The sequence below is a fragment of the Oncorhynchus masou genome, chromosome 21 (assembly GCF_036934945.1).
Source record: "Oncorhynchus masou masou isolate Uvic2021 chromosome 21, UVic_Omas_1.1, whole genome shotgun sequence".
Lineage (NCBI taxonomy): Eukaryota > Metazoa > Chordata > Actinopteri > Salmoniformes > Salmonidae > Oncorhynchus > Oncorhynchus masou.
This window is the reverse complement of record NC_088232.1, coordinates 29,101,867-29,124,363: the sequence shown is the minus strand read 5'-3', so window position 1 is coordinate 29,124,363 and position 22,497 is coordinate 29,101,867. Positions and strand designations below refer to the sequence as shown.

At 43.3% G+C, this 22,497-nt stretch overlaps 1 protein-coding gene across 5 annotated transcripts in view; it reads left to right on the top strand.

Moving 5' to 3' along the window:
• The window catches only part of LOC135508062 (fermitin family homolog 2), a 91,029-nt gene that overhangs the window by 37,662 nt on the left and 30,870 nt on the right, over positions 1–22,497 (top strand). For 4 of the 5 annotated variants that reach the window (XM_064927984.1, XM_064927987.1, XM_064927985.1 and 1 more), the window contains exons 3-4: positions 8,623–8,856; positions 20,740–20,868. In XM_064927984.1, the coding sequence (XP_064784056.1) occupies positions 8,623–8,856; positions 20,740–20,868 (363 nt within the window). Of the gene's footprint in view, positions 1–8,622; positions 8,857–20,739; positions 20,872–22,497 lie in introns of all 5 variants that reach the window. The other variant, XM_064927986.1, reaches the window with a different exon arrangement.

Sequence of the window (22,497 nt, the reverse complement as noted above, 5' to 3'; positions counted from 1 at the left end):
CATGTGCACATGGTAGTAGGCTATAAGCGTGAATGTTCCATTAGCAGAAAACGCCATTATCAAAAGTGACCACAAATGCAATTATGCATATAATGCTTTTATTATAAAGGTGCATTTTTATGGTAAATTATCTTCCCCAACCTTGAAACTCACCGCTGCTTATGTATGCCAATTAGGCTTAATTTAATTTGAAGTTATTTGGCCACTAGTTGATACAAACCTTATTAAAACATATAGGCCTATGGGCTAGGCTACATGAGGTGTGATACAAACATGATCATGCACATGAATCAAAACAGGGCAGCGGGAAAAAATACATGTAATCTATGCACTTAAATAGCGAATGGGGGACTTTTCTCTGTGGTTCATTTTCATGCCAGCCTGGTAGTCTATACTCATGTTCCAAGTTGGCATAGCAGTTCAGACGTCTTTGGTCCTCATCTTGTCGTGTCATATATATATATATATATATATCACACAACTTTTTTCACATAAATTTCTTCTTCAAAACACTCTCCTGCAACCCGCCTTACCAATTTATATTTATAAAAAAGTATTATTTACCTCAAATCTGTAATCCTCCAAGAAGCTAGTTAGCTTCTTTACTGGCAAATCGTTAGTATTCAGCTAACCACGGTTTGTGGTCATCAGCTATCCTTTAGCTCGAAAATATATCGCCAGTTTTGTGCGGCTCGGAACGGAACATACCGGACCAATTTTTCTCTCCATGTCCCTGGATTTCAACCGCTAACTCTGGACATTCATACCTGGATCTCACAGCTAGCTAGCTGCTATCCGTGTGACTATCGGATTTCGTCGATTCCGGAGACAACATCAATTATTCCGGAGCTAACCAGCTGAAGAGGTCCATCAATCACTCCTGGGCTGCAGTCACTTATCCAGACCCGTTTTACTGCCTACGCGGAGCCCCACCGGGCCTTCACAACTGGACTGCCGACGTTATCTACCCGAAGGAGTTATCCGGCTGGCTCCTCCGTTGCGACGTTACCTGAACGCCCGTCTGCTGCCTGCTAACCGTTAGCTGTCTTATCGGCTGCTATCTGAATAGACAATCAGACTTTTTATTTATTATTATTATTCTATATTTTTTTCTTCTTGGGCCTCTATAACTATCTTTTTTTTGTTATTGTGTGATTTGGATTAATCCCCTCTACCACACGGAACTCCACTAATCTACTGACGGAACACAAGATGTGGCTAAGGAACACAAGAGGTGGCTAATATCAGACCTCCATCCTATGCTAGCTTACTACCGATGGCCTGGCTAGCTGTCTAAATCGCCGTGACCCCCAACCAACCTCTCCACTCTTCAGACCCTTTTGATCACTCGACTAAGCATGCCTCTCCTTAATGTCAATGTGCCTTGTCCATTGCTGTTCTGGTCGGTGTTAATTGGCTTATTTCACTGTCAAGCCTTTAGTCCTGCTCACTATACCTTAACCAACCTATTAGTTCCACCACCCACACATGCAATGACATTTCCTGGTTTCAATGATGTTTCTAGAGACTATCTCTCTCTTCATCACTCAATACCTAGGTTTACCTCCACTGTATTCACACCTACCATACCTTTGTCTTTACATTATACCTTGATGCTTTTTTATCGCCCCCCAGAAACCTCCTTTTACTCTCTGTTCCAGACGTTCCAGACGACCAATTCTTATTGCTTTTAGCCGCACCCTTATTCTACTCCTCCTCTGTTCCTCTGGCGATGTAGAGGTGAATCCAGGCCCTGCAGTGCCTAGCTCCACTCCTATTCCCCAGCCGCTCTCTTTTGACGACTTCTGTAACCGTAATAGCCTTGGTTTGATGCATGTTAACATTAGAAGCCTCCTCCCTAAGTTTGTTCTATTCACTGCTTTAGCACACTCTGCCAACCCAGATGTTCTAGCTGTGTCTGAATCCTGGCTTAGGAAGACCACCAAAAATTCTGAAATTTTAATTCCAAACTACAACATTTTCAGACAAGATAGCCTGCAGAGTTCTGTCCTACTATCCAGGTCTGTACCCAAACAATTTGAACTTCTACTTTTAAAAATCCACCTCTCTAAAAACAAGTCTCTCACCGTTGCCGCCTGCTATAGACCACCCTCTGCCCCCAGCTGTGCTCTGGACACCATATGTGAACTGATTGCCCCCCATCTACCTTCAGAGCTCGTGCTGCTAGGCGACCTAAACTGGAACATGCTTAACACCCCAGCCATCCTACAATCTAAACTTGATGCCCTCAATCTCACACAAATTATCAATGATCCTACCAGGTACATCCCCAAGGCCTAAAACACGGGCACCCTCATAGATATCATCCTAACCAACTTGCCCTCTAAATACACCTCTGCTGTCTTCAACCAAGATCTCAGCGATCACTGCCTCATTGCCTGCATCCGTAATGGGTCAGCGGTCAAACAACCTCCACTCATCACTGTAAAACGCTCCCTGACACACTTCAGCGAGCAGGCCTTTCGAATCGACCTGGCCGGGGTATCCTGGAAGGGTATTGATCTCATCCCGTCAGTAGAGGATGCCTGGATATTTTTTTTAAATGCCTTCCTAACCATCTTAAATAAACATGCCCCATTCAAGAAATGTAGAACCAGGAACAGATAGCCCTTGGTTCTCCCCAGACCTGACTGCCCTTAACCAACACACAAACATCCTATGGCGTTCTGCATTAGCATCGAACAGCCCCCGTGATATGCAGCTGTTCAGGGAAGCTAGAAACCATTATACACAGGCAGTTAGAAAAGCCAAGGCTAGCTTTTTCAAGCAGAAATTTGCTTCCTGTAACACTAACTCAAAAAAGTTCTGGGACACTAACGTCCATGGAGAACAAGAACACCTCCTCCCAGCTGCCCACTGCACTGAAAATAGGAAACACTGTCACCAATGATAAATCCACCATAATTGAGAATTTCAAAAGCATTTTTCTACGGCTGGCCATGCTTTCCACCTGGCTACTCCTACCCCGGTCAACAGCACTGCACCCCCCCACAGCAACTTGCCCAAGCCTTCCCCATTTCTCCTTCTCCCAAATCCGTTCAGCTGATGTTCTGAAAGAGCTGCAAATCTGGACCCCCTACAAATCAACCGGGCTAGACAATCTGGACCCTTTCTAAAATTATCTGCCGAAATTGTTGCCACCCCTATTACTAGGCTGTTCAACCGCTCTTTCGTGTCGTCTGAGATTCCCAAAGATTGGAAAGCAGCTGCAGTCTACCCCTCTTCAAAGGGGGGGACACTCTTGACCCAAACTGCTACAGACCTATATCTATCCTACCATGCCTTTCTAAGGTCTTCGAAAGCCAAGTCAACAAACAGATTACCGACCATTTCGAATCTCACCATACCTTCTCTGCTATGCAATCTGGTTTCAGAGCTGGTCATGGGTGCACCTCAGCCACGCTCAAGGTCCTAAACGATATCTTAACTGCCATCGATAAGAAACATTACTGTGCAGCCGTATTAATTGATCTGACCAAGGCTTTCGACTCTGTCAATCACCACATCCTCATCGGCAGACTCGACAGCCTTGGTTTCTCAAATGATTGCCTCGCCTGGTTCACCAACTACTTCTCTGATAGAGTTCAGTGTGTCAAATTGGAGGGTCTGCTCTCCGGACCTCTGGCAGTCTCTATGGGGGTGCCACAGGGTTCAATTCTTGGACCGACTCTCTTCTCTGTATACATCAATGAGGTCGCTCTTGCTGCTGGTGAGTCTCTGATCCACCTCTACGCAGACGACACCATTCTGTATACTTCTGGCCCTTCTTTGGACACTGTGTTAACAACCCTCCAGGCAAGCTTCAAAGCCATACAACTCTCCTTCCGTGGCCTCCAATTGCTCTTTAATACAAGTAAAACTAAATGCATGCTCTTCAACCGATCGCTACCCGCACCTACCCGCCTGTCCAACATCACTACTCTGGACGGCTCTGACTTAGAATATGTGGACAACTACAAATACTTAGGTGTCTGGTTAGACTGTAAACTCTCCTTCCAGACCCATATCAAACATCTCCAATCCAAAGTTAAATCTAGAATTGGCTTCCTATTTCGCAACATAGCATCCTTCACTCATGCTGCCAAACATACCCTTGTAAAACTGACCATCCTACCAATCCTCGACTTTGGCGATGTCATTTACAAAATAGCCTCCAATACCCTACTCAACAAATTGGATGCAGTCGATCACAGTGCAATCCGTTTTGTCACCAAAGCCCCATATACTACCCACCATTGCGACTTGTACGCTCGTTGGCTGGCCCTCGCTTCATACTCGTCGCCAAACCCACTGGCTCCATGTCATCTACAAGACCCTGCTAGGTAAAGTCCCCTCTTATCTCAGGTCGCTGGTCACCATAGCATCTCCCACCTTTAGCTCACGCTCCAGCAGGTATATCTCTCTAGTCACCCCCAAAACCAATTCTTTCTTTGGCCGCCTCTCCTTCCAGTTCTCTGCTGCCAATGACTGGAACGAACTACAAAAACCACTGAAACTGGAAACACTTATCTCCCTCACTAGCTTTAAGCACCAACTGTCAGAGCAGCTCACAGATTACTGCACCTGTACATAGCCCGCCTATATTTTAGCCCAAACAACTACCTCTTTCCCTACTGTATTTAATTTATTTATTTATTTTGCTCCTTTGCACCCCATTATTTTTATTTCTACTTTGTACATTCTTCCATTGCAAATCTACCATTCCAGTGTTTTACTTGCTATATTGTATTTACTTTGCCACCATGGCCTTTTTTTGCCTTTACCTCCCTTATCTCACCTCATTTGCTCACATCGCATATAGACTTGTGTATACTGTATTATTGATTGTATGTTTGTTTTACTCCATGTGTAACTCTGTGTCGTTGTATGTGTCCAACTGCTTTGCTTTATCTTGGCCAGGTCACAATTGTAAATGAGAACTTGTTCTCGACTTGCCTACCTGGTTAAATAAAGGTGAAATAAAAATAAATAAATGTTGTAAATATAAGCAATGTGCTTAATATCAGGAAAGTTGAGAAATAAATATACTAGGCCCTGCCTATAGAAAGCTGATGGTATCCTAAAGCTGATGGTTATTGCATAACCTATAGAAATGTTGCGCAACATGAGCTCATGGGCACTCATGGAGTGTTTGATTAGATGTTTGCATTGATGTCAGTGATTAGAGAGACAATAGAATGCTGAGTACCAGGCAGTTGGCAAGTTTGGTAGGCTACTAATGACCAGCAACAGCATCCCGGAGCTTGGAGAAGCCTAATTACAGTGACTAAATGGTCACGTGGAATTTAACTGCCTTCATGACTTGTGACTGTCGGTGTGGTGGTAATACGGTCACTGCAACAGCTCTTAACGTAACAAAACGTGGGAAAATGTCTAGGTCGGAATACTTTCCAAATGCACTGTAAGTACTCTAAATGAGCATCATACAGATGACTCCCTTCAGGTAGTCATAATTATAATGGTAGCTTTCCTACACAGAGGCGTGCTCTAAAACAATGACCCTCCCAAAGTCTAGGCTATTCCCTCTCAACGGACAAAACCATGTTTCTAACCACAACCACCTTTTATTAATCGAAGAGGGATTAGAATGCCACAACACAGCAGTGGGTCCCAACCTACTATATAGGGTCATACTGCTCTAAAACGGCAGAATTGAGTCATCTTAAGGGTCGATGATGATGACTCAGTGATATTCTAGAAATAGGAAGAACGTGGAGGTGTGGCCCCTGGAAAGACTGACTGGATCAATGTCATAGTCCACTAGAAACAGTGACTCAGTGCTTCACTCAATGCTTCCAGGAGAGAAGGGGGTGGGTGAAAGGAGGGGGAGAGGGGTGGGGGATGGGATGGGACACCACTCAGGAGAGTGTCTTTCTGGACGTGTGCCAGAGATTATGTTGTTGCTATGGGGAACATCCGCTGATACGCCCGTTAATGTTGTCTGTGCTTTTTTCCACGACAATCTCACAATGGTTACGTCATGATTACTTGTCTTACACACACACACGTACTCTTAGTGGTATGACATCCATTTGAATCTGCAAAAATCAGTAGATACTTGAAGTGCTTGATCCCCGATATGTATGCATCAGAAGTGTAAACTGTGCTATATTCCCCATGTATCCCAGTGCCATCAGATATGATATCCATTCTTCCACTGCCAATATGTGGGTCTTAAGGAACAGTACAGGCTGTCCATCTTTCACCTGTGAGTGGTAGCATGAAAACATATTTTCTCTGCTCCTGGGCTCTAAAGTATTAGAGGTTCAAAGGGAAAATAGCCTCAGAAAGCAGGTCATCACAATACTGCATTTGGAATAGAAAGCAAAGTAATCTCTTAACCAGCTGCTTTCAGTTCCCTCAAATCCCTGGGCTTTTCACGTTCTCTATGAAGACAGCGCTCAAAGGGGAGACACACTTATATCCCTTCATACTATTACTTTTTTCCACTAACTTTTTTCTCTCTTCCTTATATTTGAAAACTATTGCCGGCATCAAAGCCAAAACTTTTATTTCCCCCAAACGACCTAGTAATAATTTCGTTAACGTTCTGCCTACGGCTTAGTATGGAAGGTAGGAGCAATGCTGAGGCGACATTGGCAAGCACTATGCTCTTAAACTCTTGATGGTTGCTAGGCAGCGCCAGTTAACCATCCTTCTGCCAGTTCTAAATTTTGCAAGCACTTCACATAGCCCACCACTAAGCATGTTTCCTTAACCACACCTGGATGGATCCTTAAAGATTTACTGTGGTAATACATAATGGTGAATGGCAATTGAAGGCATGTATTCAATTGTTGCTTACTGAAACTCCCAAAGTCATCCAATCCTTGTAATATATTTAAAGCAATAGCCTACCGGTGTGTGTGGTCAACTCGAGGATGATTTCAGCACTGTTTTGATTGGGACAGCGCCATCACACTGCTTTGAGACAATTGTGGGGACTCGTCTTGATAAATCAATAAATGTCAGATTTTTGTTTGGATATTGGTTAGGCTACAATTAGGTTGGGGAAATGTTAGTTGAGGTGAGAGCTGCCCATGGTCATCTTGTCGAGTGGGCTGATAAACATTTTTCCATGTTATTTAGTTTAACAAGTAGATTATTTTGCTTTTCACTCAGTCGTTTCGTAGCCTAGACCTACTCCCAACCAAAAGCATGTGACTTTTTTAATTTTACCAGGCAAGTCAGTTAAGAACAAATTCTTACATTTACATTTAAGTCATTTGGCAGACGCTCTTATCCAGAGCGACTTACAAATTCTTATTTTCAATGACTGCCTAGGAACAGTGGGTTAACTGCCTGTTCAGGGGCAGAACGACAGATTTGTACCTTGTCAGCTCAGGGGTTTGAACTTGCAGCCTTCAATTCACTAGTCCAACGCTCTAACCACTAGGCTACCCTGGTCTGATAATCAATCAATGTGATTTTGTTAAACTGAATCTCTGTCTTTATAGGCTATTTGGTTAATTGGTTTCTTGACTGGGAAAATAAGTTGTGAGGAGGTATAGCTCATCGATCACTGATCAGAAACATTTAGCATGCAATAATGTAGCCTAAATCAAGTGTACTGTAGGCCTATTGATTTCATTTGGATGGCGCAGCAATGACTGCACAGGCCCTGAACAGGTCTAATTAAACTCAAAATATGATATCTTATTATTTTGAAAATGTTTTGTATTCTTATGTTTCTTAGGACATGCATAAATTAATACATTTATTTTTGATGGTGTATATTCTCAATGGATTTATTCAAATTCATAAATCCTATGTGAAAGCAGTATTACAGAAAAATGCACACACCCAGGTCCAATGTCATTGTTTTGAACCCGTCAAACAGTCTACTGGGAGGTGAGGGGTTTTGGGTGGCATGTGTCTGGCATTACTGGGATCACTGTGTGACTCCGGAACAAAGAGGGAGTTTTGAACCTGATATCCCCACAGTGTCACGTAAACAGCAGGCTTCTTTCACACTCTTGTCCTCTCTTTGAGTTCCCTCTTGAAATAATCCAGGAGCCTTCACTCTCTCAACCTCACCCACCTGGTCCTAAACGTGTTCCATCAATCTGTCAGAGTGACACACAGATGTTTCTCCTTTCATTTGCATTGTCTTGATTTTAGTTGTACCATAATTCAATTAATGAGGATTGTTGGCTTTAGCGTCAAAGGTTTAGTATGAATCTAGTAGTTTGGCCATAGGACATAAAACCGTCATTGCAGTGACATGAATGAATTCCATACACAGTACAGATTTGTGTTACTCAACTCTTTTGATAGTTATGGGGTCCTGTGTGGCTCAGTCGGTAGAGCATGGCGCTTGCAACGCCAAGCGTCGTGGGTTCGATTCCCGCTGGGACCACCCATATGTAAAAGTAGTGGCCCCAGCCGACTTGTAAGTCGCTTTGGACAAAAGCGTCTGCTAAATGGGATATATTATATTATTATTATTATTATTATATTATGAAACAGACAACTAAACTGACATCCAGTTTGTTTCTGGTCACTGACATCCAGTTTATTTTTTGTTCTGGCCACTGTATCAAACTAATAAATGTAGTGATGGTTACTGACTGACAAACTAATACTCTCTCCTCCCATCAGATGTGAAGAAGGACTGGTCGGACCACGCCCTGTGGTGGGAGAAGAAGAAGACGTGGCTGCTGAAGACCCACTGGACCCTGGACAAGTATGGTATCCAGGCAGATGCCCGGCTCCTCTTCACCCCCCAGCACAAGCTACTGCGCCTGCAGCTGCCCAACATGAAGCACATGAAGGTCAAGGTCAACTTTTCTGACCGCGTCTTCAAGGCCGTGTCCGACATCTGCAAGACTTTCAGTAAGTCAGATGTTTTGTCAACTCTAACTATAATGCACCTATCCTACCAAAGGTCCTGTATAGTCTACAGTGTATACTCTTTCTATAAGGTTGGTTGAGCATGATGGTACCTCCTTTCGTCCACTCTAACCTTGCCATAATACTCTTGCTATTTTTTAGATGAACTACCGGAAGTGTTCTCTACCTCCAATCTAGTCTGCTGCTGTTTTTCCCTTTCAGCCTTTTGTGTTTATCCAACAGAGGCTGAGCTATCAGATATCAGCTCTCACTTCACCACCACTTCTGACAGGTGACTGTTCAGGCACCTTGACTCTGCTCGACCTGTCCTTGGAATAGCGCTGTCTGTTGACTAAACAGGATTGAGACAGGTTTAGCAGACTTTATCAATCTAGCACAGCGTAATGACTCACACGTTCTGAGATGGATATTATCTCACACACACACATTACCGTGTCCAGGTTTAGCCCTCGAGGCCCTGCCCCCTGACGAGCACTGAGGTCAGACACCCCTCTATCGATATCTGCCCCTGGCCCTGTCAGCTAGAGTTCAGAGGAAAACACCAGTCTCATTTTATTTGATTTATTAGGGTCCCCGGCTATGCTTCCTGGGGTCCAAACGGGGAACAAAACACAACAAATACATAATATACAGTGCCTTCAGAAAGTATTCACACCCTTAAGGCTTTTATGTTGTTACAGCCTGAATTTAAAATGGATTACATTTAGATTTTTTTGTCGCTGGCCTACACCCAATACACCATAATGTCAGTGGAATTATGTTTTTCTAAATGTTTACAAATTAATAAAAGCTGCCATGTCTTGAGTCAATAAGTATTCAACCCCTTTTGTAATGACAATCCTAAATAAGTTCAGTAACAATGTGCCTAACAAGTCACATAGTAAGTTGGATGGACTCACACTGTGTGCATGATTTTGCTTAACATGATCCTTTTGAGCATGGTGAAGTTATTAATTACACTTTGGATGGTGTATCAATACACCCAATCTTTACAAATATACAGGCATCCTTCCTAACTCAGGGATTTCACCACGAGGCCAATGTTGACTTTAAAGCAGTTAGTTTAATGGCTATGATGGGAGAACTGAGGATGGATCAACAACAATGTAGTTACTCCACAATACTAACCTAAATGACAAAGGGAAAATGAAGCCTGTATAGAATAAAACATATTCTAAAACATGCACCAGTTTGCAATAAGGCACTAAAGTAATACTGCTAAAAATGTGTCAAAGCAATACACTTTTTGTCCTGAATAGAAAGTGTTATGTTTGGGGCATATCCAATACAACACATTATTGATTACCACAAATATGGTTGTCTGCTTTCCACCAGACAATTGGAGATGAATTCAACTTTCAGCAGAACAATAACCTAAAACACAAAGCCAAATCTACACTAGAGTTGCTTATGCTTACCGAGAAGACAGTGAATGTTCCTGAGTGGCCGAGTTAGTTTCGACTTAAATCTATCACAAGACCTGAAAAAGGTTTTCTAGCAATGATCAACAACCAATTTGACAGAGCTTGAACATTTTTTAAAATAATAATGGGCCAATGTTGCACAATCCAGGTCTGGAATTATCTTAGAGACTTACCCAGTAAGACTCTGGGTAAGTAATACTCTGGGTAAGCACCTTTGGCAGCTGTAATTGCTGCCAAAGGTGCTTCTACAAAGTATTGATTCAGGGGTGTGTATACTTATGTAAAAATATATTTATTTAATTTTCAATACATTTGCACAAATGTCTTAAAACAAGTTTTCACTTTGTCATTATGGGATATTGTGTGTAGAAAAAAATAGGTTTAATCAATTTTGAATTCAGGCTGTAACACAATGTGGAATAAGTCAAAGGGTATGAATATTTTCTGAAGGCCCTATATGTAATATACATAACACTACATAATCTTCTGTTTCTGCCTCACGCTTCAGAAACAGGAGATGGCCAAGGCTTGTGCAATGCCACTTACCTACATAATACAGTACATAATACAGTGCAAATTACGATACAAAATAAATAAAAATAGCAGTCTCTTCAGTCCCTGTTGTGCGGTAAGGTGTTCTTTATCTATTTTCTTAAATCTGGTTTTATTACTAGCTTGAGTTGTGTCAGAGTTCCATGTAGTTTCCCCAGCCTCTGTTCTGGACCTGGGGACTGTGAAGAGACCTCTGATTGCATGTCTTGTATGGGTGAGTGTCTGAACTGTGTACCAATGCCCTCCTGACCCTGTAACATGGATCTCTGTTACCCCTCCATGTTGGCTCCAACCAGAGCCCTCTGTCGCCACTGAAGATTGCAGCTGCAGGAGGGGAAACGCTTTTTATATGAAACATTCATCAGGCACTTTCAAGGACATCTGTTGGTCTTTTCTTCTTCTTTTTACCCTGGCCCATGTCATGTCTCAGGAGTTATGGCTACTCTACTCTTATGGTTGGCTCTACTTGGTAACACTGGAACTTTGTTTCTTATTTAGCTAAACGGGATCTTTTATTTAGAAAGGCGAAAAGAGGCCCACAATGAACTAGTATGAGTTTATTTTCTTTGAAATGAGAGTGGAAAAATAACATTTTTGCTGTAGTATTAAATAAACTGAATGTGCTGGATGACTGTTATTTTTCAGAGAGAGGTGACTAACTAAATGAACAGGCTAGTAGCAGGCTCCTCTCCTCTATGCTGCTCAGTCCTTGTTAGGAATGTGTCTACCTCTGCGGTAATAAATCTATTTTAGTTTTGGAGAAATTCAGGACAAATTGCTCTTGGCTGGCTTGGCGCGTGCCGAAGTGTCATACAGTGACTTACGGTGGCTGGGAAGGAACACGCAGTGCATCTCTCTCTGCCTCTCTCATACTTACCTCACCCTTTCCTCGTTGCCTTTTAGAAGGCGAATTTATAGGGAAATTCTAGAACATTGAAGTTTTCAATCATGTCCTTCATACATGTTCACAATGACCTAGCCTCTTCTGGAACTACCGTGCCTATAGAAAGTCTACACGCCCCTTGGATTTCTAAACATCTTATTTGATTTATTTCTTAAAGATTTAATGAAAAATAAACACTATTATACCTTGATTAAATAAGTATTCACCCCCCCCCTTGATCAATACCTTTGACAGCCATTACAGCTATGAGTCTTCTTGGGTAAGTCTGAGCCTTCCACACCTGGATTGTGCCATATTTGCCCATTTGGGGGGGGGGTGTTCCTTTGCCATTTTTTTGTTTTGCAGTATTACTTTAGTGCCTTGTTGCATGTTTTGTAGTATTTTTGTTCTTCTTTTCACTCTCAATATTGTAGTCACTACAATGTTTTTGATCCATCTTCAGTTTTCTCCCTTCACAGCCATTGAACTCTGTAGCCGTTCTAAAATCATCAATGGCCTCACTGACGTTCCTCAGCAGTTTCCTTCCTGTCAGTTCAGAAATACAATTGAATCTTTGACGTCTTGATTGATTGGTATATACACGGAACAAAACTAGAAACTCTACATATAAAGTGTATGTTTCATGAGCTGAAATAAAAGATCCCAGAAATGTTCCAAACACACACAAAGCTTAGTTCTCTCAAGTTTGTGCACCAATTCATTTACATCCCTGTTAGTGAGCATTTTTCCTTTACCAAGATAATCCATCCATCTGACTGGTGTGGCATATCAAGAAGCTGATTAAACAACATTATCATTACAAACAGGTGCACCTTGTGCTGGGGACAATAAAAGGCCACTCTAAAATGTGTGGTTTTGTCACACAAGACAATGCCACAGATGTCTGATGTTTTGATGGAGTGTGCAATTGGCATGCTGACTGCAGGAATGTCCATCAGAGCTGTTCATTTTTGAGCCGCCTTGAACATCGTTTTAGAGAATTTGGCAGTACCTCCAACCGGCCTCACAACCGCAGACCACGTGTATGGAGTTCTGTGGGCGACCCTTTTGCTGATGTCAAAGTTGTCAACGGAGTGCCGGTGCATGGTGGCACAATTTACTTTTTATCAATGGCAATTTGAACGCACAGAGATACCGTGAACGAGATCCTGAGGCCCATTGTCGTGCCATTCATCCACCGCCATCACCTCATGATGATGCACGGCATGATAATGCACGGCCCCATGTCACAAGGATCTGTACACAATTCCTGGAAGCAGAAAATGTCCGAGTTCCATGTCCTTCATTCTCACCAGACATGTTACTCATTGAGCACGTTTGGGACTCTTTGGATCAACGTGTACGACAGCATGTTCCAGTTCCCGCCAATATCCAGCAACTTCACACAGCCATTGAAGAGGAGTGGGACAACCATGGGCCACAATCAACAGCCTGATCAACTCTATGCAAAGGAGTTGTTGTGCTGCATGAGGCAAATGGTGGTCACACCAGATACGGACTGGTTTTCTGATCCACGCCTGTAACTTATTTTTAAAGATATCTGTGACCAACAGATGCATATCTGTATTCCAAGTCGTGAAATCCATAGAATAGGACCTAATCATTTTTTGGTACAATTGACAAATTTCCTTCTATGAACGCATTTTTATTTTTGTTCAATGTACAACCTTCACAGCATAATTAACTTAAACATGCTTAAAGATATATTCAATGTCTGGTAACAATAATAAATCTACCAATCACTGCAATTCTTTGAGGTATTTAAAAAAAAGAAGCTTGCTGGTCTTTGTAGCTGAATCTGCACTTGACATTCAATACTTGCTTTGGGGACCTTAAAGATGTACAGTGGCAAGAGAAAGTATTTGTACCCTTTGGAAATACCTGGATTTCTGCAGAAATTAGTCATAAAATTTGATCTGATCTTCATCTAGGTCACAATAATGGACACCGTCTCCTTTAAACTAATAACAAAAACAATTTGTTTTCATGTCTTTATTGAACACACCGTGTAAACATTCACAGTGCAGGGTGGGAAAAGTATGTGAACCCTTGGATTTAATAACTGGCTGACCCTCCTTTGGCAGCAATAACCTCCACCAAACGTTTTCTGTAGTTGCGGATCAGACCTGCACGATGGTCAGGAGGAATGTTGGACCATCCCTCTTTACAAAACTGTTTCAGTTCAGCAATATTCTTGGGATGTCTGGTGTGAACTGCTCTCTCGAGGTCATGCCACAGCATCTCAATCGGGTTGAGGGCAGGACTCTGACTGGGCCACTCCAGAAGGCGTATTCTCTTCTGTTGAAGCCATTCTTTTTGTTGATTTACTTCTGAATTGTCCTGTTGCATCACCCAACTTCTGTTGCACTTGAATGGGAATTCATTTTTATGTTGATAAGAGCAAGCTGTCCAGGCCCTGAGGCAGCAAAGCAGCCCCAAACTATGATGCTCCTCCACCATTCTTTAGTGGTTGGGATGAGGATTTGATGTTGGTGTGCTATGCCTTTTTTTCACCACACATAGTGTTGTGTTCTTTCCAAACAGTATCGCTGTGGAATATCCAGGTGCACTCTTTGCAAACTTCAGACATGTTTTTTTTCTGGACATCAGTGACTTCTTCTGTGGTGTCCTCCCATGATCACCATTCTTGTTTAGTGTTTTACGTACCGTAGACTCGTCAACAAAGAGGTTAGCATGTTCCAGAGATTTCTGTAAGTCTTTAGCTGATACTATGATTCTTCTTAACCTCATTGAGCATTCTGCGCTGTGCTCTTGCAGTCATCGTTGCAGGATGGACACTCCTAGGGAGAGTAGCAACAGTGCTGAACTTTCTCCATTTATAATTTAATTTGTCTTACCGTGGACTGATGAACATCAAGGCTTTTAGAGATACTTTTGTAACCCTTTCCAGCTTTATGCAAGTCAAGAATTCTTAATGTTAGGTCTTCTGAGATCTCTTTTGTTCGATGCATGGTTCACATCAGGCAATGCTTCTTATGAATAGCAAAGGCAGCTCTTACCAACATCTCGTCTCATTGATTGGACTCCAGGTTAGCTGACTCCAATTTAGTTTTTGGAGAAGTCATTAGCCTAGGGGTTCACATACTGTTTCCAACCTACACTGTGAATGTTAAAATTATGTATTCAGTATAGACAAGAAAAATACAATTTGTGTGTTTAATATTTTTAAGTACACTGTTTGTCTATTGTGAGTTAGATGAAGATCAGATAAATTTACCAATTTATGCAGTTATGCAGGTAATTCCAAAGGGTTCACATACTTTTTCTTGCAACTGTATGTATGGGGGACAGAGGAAGGGTAGTCCTAAAAAAAAAATGCCAACCCCTATTATTTCACACAGTAAGGCCATATCATGTATTTGATTTGTTGTTAAGCCAAATTTGACTTCTGAACTAATTTAGCCTTGCCTAAACAAAGGCGATGAATACTAATACAATTACTATTTTAGTTATTTCATTTGTATTAATTTATAAAAGTTTGTAGAACCTTTAACATGGAGTATTTTGTGTAGATCAATGATAAGAAATTACAATTAAATCCATTTCAATCCCACTTTCTAACACAACTAAATGAAACGTTCAAGGTAGTGTGGACTTTCTTTAGGTTTCATTTGTAATTATCTAGGTGACTTTCAGTTTGTGTGACTGACATAGAGCTGCACAGCATAGGGAATGAGATGGGGAATAAGCCTGGCCATGAAGAGAAGACTGGAGGCCTGTCCAACTGGCTCAAACTGCAGACAGAAAGAGATGGATTCTCTGAAGCCGTGTGAGACAGTGACCATTCAGATTGACTCCCACGCTCATTTCATTCCGTCTTCCCCTTTCTCTCGCTTTCCTTATAGTGATTGATTTGGAGAGTATTTTTTTGGGGAGTCACGCAGTATCTGTTTCCTGGCGCAGACCAAGTTTACTCCTCCACTACAGGGATTTCTGTCTCTCTGTCCCTCTCTCTTTCCCTTCACAAACAAAATAGACTAACATCCAAGCACACATCACGAACATCACATTCTCTCTCTCGCTTTCTATTTGACTTTCCCCTACACTCTCTCTCCCCTCCCTCCCTACGTACCATTAACCAGATGTGTAACAGAGCTGGGGTCTCTCTAGCCATGTGAATCACACATACATTTAGTGTGGGCGATCAATCTAATTATTACTGCAGTGCTGCTGTTCTCCCATGTCCACAGCAGCTGGCTAGAGCCCCCCCCCCCCTCCCCCCCCCACACACACACACACACAGTCCATCTGGGGCTGGATGGGGCAGTGCAGTGGGACCCAGAACACAATAGTAAAATGTCAGAATTCCCCTTCACTCCACTCCAGCGTTGAACTGTCCTACTATCATCAAATTTCTGGCAGCTCTGTGTTCCTGGACAATGTGTGTTTGGCTTGTCTGTCAGTGAGGGGAGACATTTCCCTGGTTTTGATCGCTTTGATAATGAAATGCCATGTTTATCCTTCATACTCGGAGCCAATCTAGTAAATGTTTTTTCTTGATTCTTTAAAGCTGGTATTGTGTTAAGGCAGTAGTACCAGCCCATACAGCCCAGGAGGGCAGGCCTGGGACAGATGTGTGAAACTGATCTATAGTGGGCGACTGACTGTCAACCATGACATTGTTGTGCAGTGATCCGGAACACCCTCACCACCACGTTCTTTTTCCTTCTCCGGCCCCCAAAGCCTCGACTCCGACCAGCTGGCAGCTTGCGTCTCGTCTGTCTCCTCATATGAGAAAGGGCCTGATCCCAGAGCGCGCCAAGAAAACGTTGGGGCGCGGCCCTGCCACACTGTCTGCAGAAGGAAAACCAATTTGGGTGGTACATTAGGGTGGGGAAAGTGGACTACCTTTGTCTTCTGGAGTCTAGGTTTTGTCTGGTGTTTTTTGTTGATGTAATCTTATGAATGGGATTACAGTCTGTCCTCTTCAATAAGATATTTGTTTCCCTCTTGATGTTTTTAATTTACAGCTGAGGTGTTGCACACAGACAGTGCTGCTTATAGGGCCCTATAAAGCCTCTTCCATTCCACCAAGGGAGACCGCCAGGAAATGTTGGCCGTCACTTATGACTTGTGCAGGACTGTGGGACCTGACCTGGCAGTCAGGTCTTAGAGGAAAACTGGCCTCTAGCCTCTACCAGGTGTGATCAATGAGACGGTCTAGAGAAGCAGTCTGTTCTGGCCAATCAGGCGATCCAGAGGACCAGTTAGTGCTAATGTCAGTCTTGCTGCTTCACTGGCCTGCCTGATTTTATAGGGACTGCTGCTGAGAGTGACACTGTCCTGTGACTGTGTTGTTGGTCAGCCCTGCCCTGAAGTGAACCTATAAGGAAGATGGGGAGATGTGGCGAGAGCGAGATGAATAGAAGGAGTAACAGATGGATAGAAGGGGAGAGCAATGGATAGGGACTGACAGATGGCTAGATAGGAGGGGGACAGACGGAAATGGAGTGAGGTATAGAGAGAAATGGATGGATAGAGATTGAGAGAAATGGGACATGTGGTCAGTTCCCAGGCTTTGTTCTGTTCTCCATGGTCAGTGTAGTTGGTGTTCGATGTATCAACAGTTTTTTACTGCAGTCCACAAATATACTTGACCATCACACTGACCTGGTTCCAGAGTGGCGAGGCTTGGTTTTTGATAATGTCAATGTGGTTTGACCACAGTTTCATTTTCTACTCCACAAGTAACATGTTAGCCAGAAGATAAATATTTTAACATTGTATTTTCCCATACACAAAAACTCCTGCCTCTAGTTATAATGCAGAAAGGGCCTATGTCGCTCTGGAGAAGTGTCTGCTAAATGAGTAAAATGTGAATGGTTCTGTGTGGTGGGTCTCACTCCCATGGCAATGAATCATGTCTTACTCTTACAATTGTACTGCGGGGCTGGCAGTCAGTCAGTCTGTCTGTCCACCTGGCTATGAGCCTGGATCATGTCAAAAGGATTTGAATGAAGCTGCTTCTTATGTTATGGGCATCATGTTCTGTAATGAACATCAACCACTTGTAGACCTTTGCTTTGATTCTGCATGAATCTGATTGGGTAGAAGCGTTGCACTTACCCACAGATCTAGGATCAGGTCACGTGGCCCAAATCCTATTCCGTCAACAACACCTGCTGTTTCTGTATAGAATGACAGTGTTACTTCATCCTGCACCCTGTCCTCTTTCTCTCGCTACTCCTTCTAATTATTGGCAGGCTACATCAGGGGCCTACATTCCTGATGTTACTGCCCCGCTCTCTGCTCTTCTCCCACTTTCATGTGACTGATGAAAAGAAGGGCTCTGTCCATTCTTTCTTCAGCCCATCTCTTGCAGTTGCTGGGTTGGAGGTAGCAATCCTAACTGTTTGATATTTGAAATGGCCATGTAAAATGGTATTTTGCTCACAGATTTTAGTCTGTGGATAACAACAGCACTTGACATTTGGTGCAACTACCGTAGACACTCGCTCCACCTCTGTGCTCAGGCCAGGCAGCATGCCTGCACTTACATGGCTGTATAAGGGCACAGGGCTTGTGCTGTGCAAGAGCGATGAAGGAGGAGAGATGGAGAGATGGAGGGAGTGAGGGAGAGCGAGCTACCATCTGGTTGTTCTTAAACCCTGGAATGCTTCTTGCTTTAGTAACACAAACTAAACAAGAAATTCTCACCAAGCCAAGAAGTTCTCTCTCGCTATTCTTCTGTCGCTCTCGCTCTCTTTTTCTCTCTCGCACTCTTTCGCTTTCTCTCTCCCGCCGTTCTTTTCTTTGTCTTCTGTCTCTCACACATTGTCCTCCCTAGCTATGGAGGGAGTGAAAGTTGTAGGGCATGAGGGATTTTAAAATGCAAAAATTTGACAATAGCCAAATTAATATTATGAAATTGAAATTCCAGTCATCCACACATCTCTTAAATGAGTGTAGAAGCATAGATAAAAGACAGCACAGACATTTACCCCAGCTGTGCTTTTAAAATCTAGATTGTGCACATCTATCTTTTCCAGACACATTCTGGCATATTCAGCCAGCTCCTCCGAACCGTTCCAAAAACGTCCTGAACACTGGAGATTATTGTTGACTGATGGTTCCCTGGCCTCTCCAGCTAACACAGAGGGGAGTGTCGCGAGAGGAGTAGAGAGCAGAGGCGTGGAGAGCGGGAGGAAAGAGGGATGTTGAGGGGGTTGGTGCAGCTCTGTTTGAGTCACTAAATCAGGACTGCAGTATGTCTGTCAGAGGAGACGTTAAACAAACGCCCAAGCATAGTTTCATTCCATTTACACATGCACACAACCTGAATTTTAAAATGGATTCAATTGAGATTTTTTTTGTCACTGGCCGAAACACAATAGCGCATAATGTTAAAGTGGGATAGTTTTTTTTTTTCAAATAAACTGAAATATAAGTAAGTATTCAAACCCATTGTTATGGCAAACCTAAAGGTCAGGAGTAAAAATGTGCGCAACTAGACTCACAAATACAATTATCTGTAAGCTCCCTAAGTCAAGCAGTGAATTTCAGAAAGACTCACCTCTGTAATTGCTGACACAGGTGCTTCTACAAGGTATTGACTCGGGTGTGAATTAAATTTCGGTATTTCATTTTCAATACATTTGTATAGTCTACATTTTGTCATTATGGGTTATGTGTAGATTGGTGCTGATGTGTAGTTGTTTATGCCATCTGCTGCAACTCCGCCAGTCTCTCATCCATTGTGTTGTGAAGAAGTGCTAGTTTAGAGGTGTGTGTCTCATCCAGTGTGTTGTGAAGAAGCGCTAGGTTAGAGGCTAGTCTCTCATCCAGTGTGCTGTGAAGAGGCGCTAGGTTAGAGGCTATTCTCTCATCCAGTGTGTTGTGAAGAGGCGCTAGGTTAGAGGCTTGTGTTTCATCCAGTGTGTTGTGAAGAAGTGCTAGGTTAGAGGCTTGTCTTATCCAGTGTGTTGTGAAGAAGCGCAAGGTTAGAAGCTTGTCTCTCATCCAGTGTGTTGTGAAGAAGCGCTAGGTTAGAGGCTTGTCTCTCATCCAGTGTGTTGTGAAGAGGCGCTAGGTTAGAGGCTTGTGTTTCATCCAGTGTGTTGTGAAGAAGTGCTAGGTTAGAGGCTTGTCTTATCCAGTGTGTTGTGAAGAAGCGCAAGGTTAGAAGCTTGTCTCTCATCCAGTGTGTTGTGAAGAAGCGCTAGGTTAGAGGCTTGTCTCTCATCCAGTGTGTTGTGAAGAGGCGCTAGGGTGTTATGACAGATACAGTATTTGTTATTACCACTAGCTCATTGTTTAGTGACTGCAGCTAAACACACACTGTGTGGTATCAGAGGAGCTGTTACTCTGCAGAAATATTTAGTGTGTGTACTAAGTCGACCACACACCCCTCTCGTTGGGAGGGGGTTAGGAGAGGGTTAGGGCGGTTTAGGGAGGGGGTTGTTGGGGGAGGGGGTTTTGGTGACCTGAGAAATGGGATAATACATTTTCCACCTTGCATGTGCACCGCTGTTTATCATTGTTTCGCCTCTCGATCTTTCTCTCTGCCTCTGTCTCTCCATCACATCTTTTGACTGGGTTTGCCTTCTCCCACATTCAAATTCTTTAAACTAGGCGTTAGGGTGAATGAATGTGGTTTATGTGAGGTCTGTAGTTGAAAGACTCCTAACTGCAAACCAAGACAATAGCACATCTCTTGGGGTCAGGGTTAGGTTAGCCTAGTTGCTAGTCTGTTTTATTTTAGTGATTTTTAAGATGAACTCTCACAACCCCCTTGACTCTTGGGCTGTCTTTTACAGTTTCTCTACCCCTCTTTCTCTCACTATATTTCTGACTTTCCCCCATCTTTTGTTCTCTCTCTTGCTCACCGTCTTCCTCTCCATGGGGTCCCTGGGTTTGGTTAGTGTTGGGCTACACTGTGTTGGGATTATGTGACAACTCCTTGACTCCCTCTCCCCCCTCATCTCCCTCTCTCTTCCCCTCTCCCCCTTTTCTCTCTTTCTCCAGATATCCGTCATCCAGAGGAGGCATCTCTACTCCGTAAGCCCCGCGACCCCAAGAAGAAGAAGAAAAAGCTAGAAGAGGCTGAGGAGGAGGCTCTGGAGCTGGAGGGGCCACTACTCACCCCAGGATCAGGTAGTAAGTTCCACTCATTTACCTCAAACTCAGTCACCCCTTGCAGTCCTACCCTGAACCCCATCTCCAAGAGCCTTCTGGAGAATTCTGTTAACACTTCTACTCCTGGAATGTCCAAGGTGCCATAACTTCTTCCCGGTCCAATAGTAATTAATTTGCATTTTATTGCATGACATAAGTATTTGATCACCTACCAACCAGTAAGAATTCCGGCTCTCACAGACCTGTTAGTTTTTCTTTAAGAAGCCCTCCTGTTCTCCACTCATGATCTGTATTAACTGCACCCGTTTGAACTCATTACCTGTATAAAAGACACCTGTCCACACACTCAAACAGACTCCAACCTTTCCACAATGGCCAAGACCAGAGAGCTGTGTAAGGACATCGGGGATACAATTGTAGACCTGCACAAGGCTGGGATTGGCTACAGGACAAAGACAAGCAGCTTGGTGAGAAGGCAACAACTGTTAGCGCAATTATTAGAAAATGGAAGAAGTTCAAGATGACGGTCATTCACCCTCAGTCTGGGGCTCCATGCAAGATCTCACCTCGTGGGGCATCAATGATCATGAGGAAGGTGAGAGATCCACCCAGAACTACACAACAGGACCTGGTCAATGACCTGAAGAGAGCTGGGACCACAGTCTCAAAGAAAAACATTTGTAACACACTACGCCGTCTCATGGATTAAAATCCTGCAACGCACGCAAGGTCCCCCTGCTCTAGCCAGCGCATGTCCAGGCCCGTCTGAAGTTTGCCAATGACCATCTGGATGATCCAGAGGAAGAATGGGAGAAGGTCATGTGGTCTGATGAGACAAAAATAGAGCTTTTTGGTCTAAACTCCACTCGCAGTGTTTGGAGGAAGAAGGATGAGTACAACTGCAAGAACACCATTCCAATCGTGAAGCATGGAGGTGGAAACATCATTCTTTGGGGATGCTTTTCTGCAAAGGGGACAGGACGACTGCACCGTATTGAGGGGAGGATGGATGGGGCCATGTATCGCGAGATCTTGGCCAACAACCTCCTTCCCTCAGTAAGAGCATTGAAGATGGGTCGTGGCTGGGTCTTCCAGCATGACAACGACCCGAAACACAAATCCAGGGCAACTAAGGAGTGGCTCCGTAAGAAGCATCTCAAGGTCCTGGAGTGGCCTAGCCAGTCTCCAGACCTAAACCCAATAGAACATCTTTGGAGGGAGCTGAAAGTCCGTATTGCCCAGCGACAGACCCGAAACCTGAAGGATCTGGAGAAGGTCTGTATGGAGGAGTGGGCCAAAATCCCTGCTGCAGTGTGTGCAAACCTGGTCAAGAACTACAAGAAACGTATGATCTCTGTAATTGCAAACAAAGGTTTCTGTACCAAATATTATGTTCTGCTTTTCTGATGTATCAAATACTTATGTCATGCAATAAAATGCAAATTAATTACTTAAAAATCATACAATGTGATTTTCTGGATTTTTGTTTTAGATTCCGTCTCTCAACAGTTGAAGTGTACCGATGATTAAAAATTATAGACCTCCACATGCTTTGTTAGTAGGAAACACTGCCAATTTTGCAGGTTATCAAATACTTGTTCTCCCCACTGTATCTACCCTTCTGTCAATATCCGCCCATAGGGTTTT